The sequence below is a fragment of the Myotis davidii genome, unplaced genomic scaffold (assembly GCF_000327345.1).
Source record: "Myotis davidii unplaced genomic scaffold, ASM32734v1 scaffold44, whole genome shotgun sequence".
NCBI classification, from domain to species: Eukaryota; Metazoa; Chordata; class Mammalia; order Chiroptera; family Vespertilionidae; genus Myotis; species Myotis davidii.
Genome location: NW_006299705.1, coordinates 3867796 through 3877107, shown reverse-complemented (window position 1 = coordinate 3877107; position 9312 = coordinate 3867796). Strand labels below are relative to the sequence as shown.

The 9312-nt window shown below is 42.8% G+C and overlaps 1 protein-coding gene across 2 annotated transcripts in view; it reads right to left on the bottom strand.

Annotated features, from left to right (window-relative positions):
• The window catches only part of PDE8B (phosphodiesterase 8B), a 194843-nt gene that overhangs the window by 84607 nt on the left and 100924 nt on the right, over positions 1-9312 (bottom strand). For both annotated transcript variants that reach the window (XM_015571615.1, XM_015571616.1), the window contains exon 2: positions 6623-6679. In XM_015571615.1, coding sequence (XP_015427101.1) covers positions 6623-6679 — 57 coding nt within the window. The remainder of the gene's footprint in view (positions 1-6622; positions 6680-9312) is intronic.

The window sequence follows — 9312 nt, the reverse complement described above, 5'->3', positions numbered from 1 at the left end:
GAGTCAAGTTCACAGCCCAGGGCTAGATCCTGGTAAGGCCTTATGGGTCATTTTAGGGACTTAATCTGAATTTCACATGGAAACTTACAAGACTGATTGAAAGTGGGGAGTTGCATTTTTCATGCCTTGTTGTTTTCTGTATTTCTGATGCTTTGATGTCTAGAGCCTGGCTGACCCTGGCCGGCTAGGAATGCACTTTCCATGCGCAAACCAATCAGAGCCCATACCCACCACCTCTTTTACCCTAACACTCTGCGCCACGATGACTCCAGGACCTGGTATCAGACAGCCAGGGGCCCCCCTTAGGCCCCAGACGGCCCTAAAATGAGTCAAACTAGCCAAACCTGCTTACCCTGCTTCACCATTCCTTCCCACAGAAACCACAATAAAGGCCCTTGCCTGCATTTCCCCCTCGCGCTCTCCCGCCTCCTGACCGCCTCCTGCCGCTGTGGTCCTGCTTGCTGTGGTGTGCCTGGCAACTGTGACTTTTCAATAATTCAACTCCTATGCAGAATGAAAATCTGTTCTATGCCTTAGTGAATTACAAACTCCCAAGTTCGGATCAGCTTCCAACATTTTACCCTCTGTATTTCTAATGTCATAAAATATCCCGCGCTCCTTTAATGAATGTGCAGTTTTTTGCTGGCGTCACTTCCTGTGACATTTCATCCTTTTGGTCACAACCATTTTCTTTATTTCAGGAAACTTTCTTTGACTAACTTCCTCCAGCGAGCTGTCTAGAATCTCCCAAAGGCAGCAGTATCAACATGGCCACACGGGGCGATGTCTCCTCTAACCCCATTTACATTCAATTCAGAAATCCACTTCTGCCATGATCACTTTTCATTTCTTTGCTGCACTTTCATGTTTGTTGGCTAATTCCCTCTTCCAACGATCTATTTCTGTGCAATGGCGTGGGTATGGTCATGGAGACATGGTGGCAACACTGCACATCTGCTGTCTGTGCTTGAACTGAGTTAGCAGCTGGGCAGCGACCAATCACAGAGATGCTGAAGGAAGTGATGTGATTGGTCGCTGATCACGCTGCACATCTGTTATTTACAGGTCTGTGGGGACGGAAGAGCTAGCAGCAAAGTCCCTACTTATGCAGTTATTTCCAGTTACACTACCACGTCCCACAATTTGAAGCATGCTATTGGGGGTCTGGTGTTATTAAACTCTGAAATACATGCACATTGGAACTGTGCAAAGCCAAGTGCTGCCTGTCCTTCCTTTAAAATCTAACTACCACAACCTCAAACTGCCATGCAGGGCCTTCCAGGGAGAACTCTACCTAAATCTTCTTGAAACCATCTTCCAGCCCAAAGGCCAAGAGCATGAAGGACAGGGCTCTGGTGTGAGAGGCTGCAGACGGCAGGAGACTTGGGGGCTCCCAGGGGCAATAACAGGGACAGGGGCCATGACTCTCAGGAGTTCTCCGACAGGGACTCCTGGGGTGCTCCATGAACCCCGATTCAACAGATGAGGACAGTGACTTCCCAAAGCAAAGCAGAGGCAAAGAAGGCTGGACCCATGTGGCCCAGCTCCTCCTCTGCAAGCTTTTCATGACGCCCCCTGATGTCCTCTGGTTCTGCTAGGAATCCTTGTACCATCCCTTTGACAAGTTTAAGCCATGTGCTGAAAAATACTGTTCCGAGGATAGCAGTAATCTATCTTTGATACTTAAGTTAGAATGAACCTTTCCTCTGGTGAAGGCTAATTAGGAAAAGGGTGGAGACAAAACTAACTTTCCCTTAACCTAAAGATGATGCTATAAATCAGGGGCCCTCAAACTACAGTCCGAGGGCCACATGCAAATACAAATACTGTATTTGTTCCCATTTTGTTTTATTACTTCAAAATAAGATATGTGCAGTGTGCATAGGAATTTGTTCATCGTTTGTTTTTTTTTAAACTATAGTCCGGCCCTCCAATGGTCTGAGGGACAGTGAACTGGCCCCCTGTTTAAAAAGTTTGAGGACCCCTGCTATAAATGCTCATTATCATCAGTGTGCTTTAAATAAAAGTGTGTCTACACATCTCCAAATGGATCACAAATATCAACTATTACACATCCAATTTTCAGAATATTTGGTTGGGCTATAAGCAAAACTGGGTAACAAGGAGTTTCTAGAATAGACCACATGTATGGATCCTGTACGTTGTATCCACATAATACTAAAGAATTGATCAATTTGATCAGATAAGGGGTCAATTCAGTGGAGGGCTAAAAATGGCGTGGAAGCTTTCCTTCGGTGTCCCCAGGAAAGTGATGCTAATAACAGCGAAAGGTTGAGAATTTTCGAAGGGCCAGCCATTATACTTAAAGTGCTGGAAATGTCTTACGCAATAACGCTTTCAGACATTCTTTGGAAGCAGGCATTATCTCCATTTTATAGATATGGAAACAGAGGCTTGAAATGGTTAAGAGATTCGCCCACAGCCACACAGCTAGCAAGATTTGAACAGAGGTCGGCCTGACCCCAGAGCTGTTTGTAATCATTATGTTAAGTAACCTCCCCTGGACAGTTTTATTTTTACCCCCTAAAATATAGGACCCAAATTCCTACCGACTCTGTGGCTCCCCCAGACTGGCTGGGTTAGGTAGAGGACAGTTGGTAGCAGCAGTGCGGACAGACAGGAGGGGAAACAGCGACCCCAGCAAGTCATTGAGCCTGAGTGTCTCCATGACTCGGTCCTACCACTTAGTATGTGAAGAACAGATCCTCATGAGGCCACATGATCTCTGACATATAAAATCTCCACTATGAAACAGTTCAGAAGAATCCATGTCCACACAGATGGAAAAATGAGTTCTGAAGGGAAGCGCTGCCTTGCTAGGAAAAAGCTTAGGTCACAGGCTGTTTCCAGTGCAGTTGGAAAGGCCAATGTGAGGGGAGGGGGACAGCACTCTAAGCAGAAACACATCAATTCTACACCTTGGGGGAGTAACTGTGCCTCAGGCGTTGATGAAGAAAAGGCCACTTGATTTTCAGATGTTATCATGTTGATGCGAATCTAGTGCCTCATAATACTTCCCCTATTTTTCATCTTCTTGCCAAGAATGGAAAATATGACTTGTACTGTGAGTCAACACCACTCACCAGGAGAGACATACTCTACAGCCCCTACTGCGCTTCTCCCTAACACTTCCACATTCCCCTCCTGACAGCACTCCGCTCCGACAGCTCCCTTGGGGTGTACAGAGCCCGGGTTACATGTCCTCATGTGGGAGCAAATTTCCCCTGGTGAACTCAGAAGCACATCCTAAAATGTTGTTATCATACAAGTTCCTCCCAAGCCCTAAGGGCTCTGGTTGATGTAGCTAATTAACATTTTTGACATGCCAGTGAAGTAACAGGATATTTTTCTCCAAGAAAGCAAAAACAAAAATGAAGGCACTGACTAGAACATAGTATGATTCTTTTTTAAGATGGTTGCAATGTCAGCAGTAGGAGCACACACACACAAAAACACCACTAGATATCATTACCCCTAGAATTAGAATGTTACAAAAATCAATAAAAACATATCCTCAGGTGAGAATTTAAAAATCAGTAACAAAGGCATCAAAGCAATTTAATGGAGTAAGGATTGTATAGTCTTTTCAACAAGTAGACCTGGACATCAATATGGGGAAAAAAAATGAGCCTTGACCTCCATATCACACCATACACGAAAATGAACTTGAGATAGGATATAGATCTAAAACTAAAACGTTTCTAGAAGAAAAATTATCTTCTCAACCTGGGAACAGGTAAAGATTCTTAGAACACAGAAAGCAATGACCATAAAAGAAGTGCTGAATTTAGACTATGTCAAAATTAAGAATTTTGCTCTAAAGCCAGACTTATGAATATGAATAGAAAAGCCACGGATTGAAAGAAAATATTCTCAAAATTTGACAAAGGACTTGTAATAAGAATATATAAAAAACTCCCACAACTCAATTACTTTAAAAAAGTCAACCCAATTAAAAATAGGCAAAAGATCTAATCAAACATTCACAAAAGAAGATAAAGAAATGGCTAATATCCAAACAAAAAAGTGTTCAACCTTATTAGTGATGAAGAAATGAAAATTTAACCATGAGAGAGTACTACTCACCCACAAGATCAGCTAAAATTAAGAGACCGAAACATCAAATACAACTAAGAATTTGGAGTAACCAGAACTCTCGTATTGCTTGTAGGGGTGTCAAATGTTACAGCCACTTTGAGAAAAGATCTGGAAGTACCTTATCTTATAAAAGTAAGCACACCATTATTTTATTTTGGAGGTTTTCACAAGATAATTAGGCAACTAAAATAAGATAAAAGAGGCAGTCAGACTAGAAGAAATAATGACAGATTTTGTATATAGAAAATCCTAAGAAATCTACAAAAAACTGTAAGAGCTAATAAGAGTTCAGCAAGGTTGCAGAATACAACATCAAAATACAAAAAGAAAACGTACTTCTATACCGTAGCAATGAACAAACCCCTCCCCCAATGAAATTAAGAAATACATCTATATTAATGGATTGAAAGACAAAATTGTTAACATTGTAATAATCCCCAAATTGATGTACAGATTTACAGCAATCACGATCAAAATTCCAACTGGTCCCCTCCACCCCAAAATTAACAAACTGGTCCTTAAATTCATATGAAGATGCAAAGGACAAAGCCAAAACAATCTTGAAAAGTAAGGAGAAAGTTGGGGGACTCACATTTCAAAGCTATCGTAATAAAGACAGTGTCCAGAAATGAGCCCTCATAATTATGGTCAGTTGAATTTTGACAAAGGTGCCAAGACAATTCAACAGGAAAAGAATATTATCCCATAGACGCTGCTGGGACAACTACTAGACATCCACATGCAAAAGCATAAAACCCTACCTAACACCAAATATAAAAACTAACTCAAAATGGACCATAGAACTAAAACTATAAAACTCTTAGGAAAAAACAAAGGAGTAAATCAGTGACCTTAGATTAGACCATCTATTTTTATATATGACAGCAAAACAATGTTAAATAAAAATTCCAGAATGATGCCTACAGCACATCAGCTTTCGAATAAAGCTAAGAATATTAAAAAAATATTATGAATGAATGCATACATGTGTAGAATACATATACAAATACCTATCATAATCAACCTCCAAATAGAGGTTACTCTTAGGGAGGCAAAGGATAATAAGGGCTTAAACAGTGTCTGTAGTCCCTTGTTTCTGAAAAATTTTCAGACAACTGGGTGGTATACTGTTAGTATTTGAAAGAAGTGCATATGGGTATATATATGTAAACTTTATGAATATTTGAAATACTTTACAATTTGACAAATTACATCTTTAAAAAAATGAGACTTCCTTATCATGAGCATTCATTGCCAACAAGCACAGGGCAAAAATGTAAGAAATTAAACGAACAGATCTAGAAAACTACACTAATCCCAAGAAATATTCTGGAAGTTGCTTTGGGAATAAATACTGTTATTAGATCCCTTGTCATTGTCTTTATTCAAAATGGACTACAAAGTACGTGTACCCAGAATGATTACTGGAATTTTCCACTTGTTTGTATTCTATACAGACAGTTGTAGCTTCTGTTTATTTTAGTAAATTTCTCTCTCTCTCTCTCTCTGCTCCTAATTTTGTTTTCATCAAATTTTCCCAAGCTTAAATCTCTTCCTTTTGTGTTTATTTTCCCCTTTCCCAAGATTTGCATTTCCTTTTCCAAGCAATGGTAAAACATTATTTTCTTTTCCATTTGCTCATAAATCAAGCAATACATTTCCTTGGTTGGTTTTTCACTTTCATTTACATGCTGGTTGATGTGCTTATATCTCTGCTGCATCTTCACTTGTCCCAAGGGCAGGAGAAGCTTCCCGGTGCTAACAAGCTACAGTGTTTGTGAGGAGGAGGTTCCCATATTTAGGCCTACCAAGATGATGTGTATGCAGAGGGGGGTTTAGCAATTACCTAAAAGGGTCTCTGAAGGGGCCATGGGGAGCTGGAGGGAGGCTCTAGTCACATGGGACAAGAAAGGGGAGCCTTTTGTCATTTTCTCTTCCCAGCCAACAACAACAGTCATCTTTTACTGAGCACCTTCCATGGCCAGGCAGTCTTCTAGGTTGCTATTCCATTTAACTCATAATTCCCTATGGGAGAGGCATTATCTCCACTTTCCACACAGGGCCCTGGGTAGAGAAATGGAGCAATATATGCAAGGTCCCCCAGCTGGTTAAAGGCAGGATTCACACCCAGCTGTGACTCAGGGCAGAGCCCCGCCCTTCAGCATGCACACCCCTTCCCTTTCCGGCTGCAGCAGGATTGGGGCAGACTACTTTTGTGGTGGAAGAGTTGTTCTCCTTCATAGTCCATCATGCAATTATATTTAGACTCAAAATGGGGCAATGTTTAAGACTGCAAAAAAAAAACCAATTTGATTTTTCTAGTATGACTTTAATAAAAGCAAGCAAGACCCATATACACACACTGTGTATTATGTACAGTGTATGTACATGTATGTAGGGGCAAGGATGGCTATCTACCGTAGTACCAGAAGGGCTGCTCAGACGCTGCTCAAGTAACCATGTGCTCTGGGCACGAAGCCCCTACTGCGTAATGGAGGCGTACCTGGATAGGATCCTGCGTCAGTCTCATGGGCCCAATGCGTACCTCCGCAGAAGACACCTGCTAAATAAAGGACAGTGCATGAGATGTCTCATGTCTGAAACGACAAGAAATGACAACTTCTTCCTTACACAGGATAGTACCTATGCCACTTCGCAGATGCTAAACAGAAAGATCCACCTTATTGATCTGGAGACAGTTTTTAAAACACCATGTCCACACAATCCTGGTTTTGTAAAAGGATACATACCTCTATATGCACTAATAACGTCTGGGAGGTTATATCCCCAAATGCTAAATGGTGGGATTTTGGGTTATTTTTACTTTAAATGCATGGATTTACACTGTTTTATGGGAGGAAACACCTGAATTCAGTAACTACTTACAGGGCACCTACTATGTGCTGGGCACCATGGGAGGCTGTTATTCTGAAAATTCAGAAGACTAAAAATTTCTCTCAAGTGTGGAAGCTAAAGCATTTCTATAGCTTAAGAGGTGTTCCTATATTTAGATCTACTTTTCTTACCTTCATGCTTTAGTGTGAGGAATAAGCAGCTTACTCTTGCCTGCGCTTACTAGGAATAGATTACGCATGTCAACTGTATCTCTCAAAGAAACACCCGGCATGACAAGTCCCCACGGCTCAGGCCGAGCTCAGTGGCTCACCGGCCAATGCTGTCTGACTGCCTCTGGCTGCAAGCGCCAAGCCCACGTGTGCATTCCTAATCACCGTGCCTGGATTTCTACAGATGACTTGTCGTTAGACAACTGGATTGAAGGTCTTGGCCTCCCCTCCACGGATCCAGTTTTGTTTTTCTCTAAGAGGCTGCAGTCACTATTTGGAAGCTTATCCACACTCAACACACTGCGGTGGCCCCTGTCAGTCCGATGGGACACCTTCAGCAACTCACAGGACCACAGACATCGCAATGACCCAAGGGCCAGAGGTCCATTTATCTTTATCAGTTAAAACACAAACAGGAAAACCGACACTTTATACTTTTGAAAACTAAAAATTGTACCTTTCTCCTTTCTTCCCCTTCCCCCATGCTTAACTCCTGATGGCATGAATTTTCTCCAAAACATCACCACCAGCTGCTGACATTCTTTTCATTCTGTAAGGATGATTCCCCTCCCACCGCCAGCATCATCTGTGCAGAAAAGACACTGGGGACTTTGGCCTCTCAACAAACAGCCAGCAGAAAACTCTGAGCTCTCTGATGACATTCATCCAAGGCTCCTGGCCTCTGTGATGGGTTCTCAGGAGGGCAAAGCTTCGCTCCCCTGCTCTCTTGGCGAGGCGCCTCCAGACAGTGGGTCAGGGGTCCCCAAACTACGGCCGCGGGCCACATGCAAATACAAATATTGTATTTGTTCCCGTTTTGTTTTTTTTACTTCAAAATAAGATATGTGCAGTGTGCATAGGAATTTGTTCATAGATTTTTTTTAAACTATAGTCCGGCCCTCCAACGGTCTGAGGGACAGTGAACTAGCCCCCTGTTTAAAAAGTTTGAGGACCCCCGCAGTGGGTCCTTCCAGCAGGCCTGGTGCAAGCAAAGCCAGCTCGGGGCCTCGCAGCCTTAAACGCCTTCACCAGTGAGAAGTCCCTTCAGTGTGTCACTACGGTCTGCAGGCAAAAGTGTCACACTCAAGTTGAGCGCATCGCCCTTTTTTTTAAAAAAATTATACTTCTTTATTCTTTTCTTTTTTTTATTGATTTTTTACAGGGAGGAAGGGAGAGGAATAGAGAGTCAGAAACATCGATGAGAGAGAAACATTGATCAGATGCCTCCTGCACACCCCCTACTGGGGACGTGCCCACAACTAAGGTGCATCCCCTTGACGGGAATCAAACCCAGACCCTTCAGTCCGCAGGCCGACGTTCTATCCACTGAGCCAAACTGGTTAGCTGAGCGCATCACTCTTAATGCGCCTTTTCTCTAAGCAAAGCAATGTCCTGCAAGGTGTCTGTGCCGATACCAGCACCCAGTGTACATGGACAGCCCAAGAGCAATTCCACGACAGAGACCATCACCAGGCCTCCTGCGTCACTGGGACTCCGGCCCCACCCAGCTCCACTCTTAAAAGCAATTTTATTGTCAAAACCAGACATGCTCTTTCGAAAGCAGCACAACTGCCAGAGTTTTATTAAGCTGAAAAGTTAATGATTAAGAAGAAAAGCCAATCTGGGGCCGTAAGGTAGATTTGAATGATAATCTGGGATACCCTTTCCTTTCCCTGTGATCTCTCTCGGGTTCACTTCCATCCCCCACACAGAAGCCCTGATCCAACACCACCACCTGTTAATGGTTTCTCCCGAAAAATGCTCAGAAAGGGGTCATCCAGGGGCAGAAAATAAACACATGATATAAGAAATCAATGAAAGCTTTGAAGGAATAAAGTAAAAAGTGAGTCTCTTTGGAAGGCTGGGACTGGGAGAAAGACAACGACTGTTGAAAAAATAATTATAATTCACACCTAACCAATGCAGTCCTGTATACTTCGTCAGAAACTAATACGGGCATGAATAGTTACACCCGCCATTTTAAACACCTCATGACTGTGTGACCCCTCCCTCAGCCCCCTTCTGTCCCAGCAGTGTGCTAGGCACTTTTACCTGAGTAATCTCAGAGGGAGACTGGCAATGGCCCCTGCGTGACAACATGGAGTTTGAAAGGCAGCACTCAGTCTAG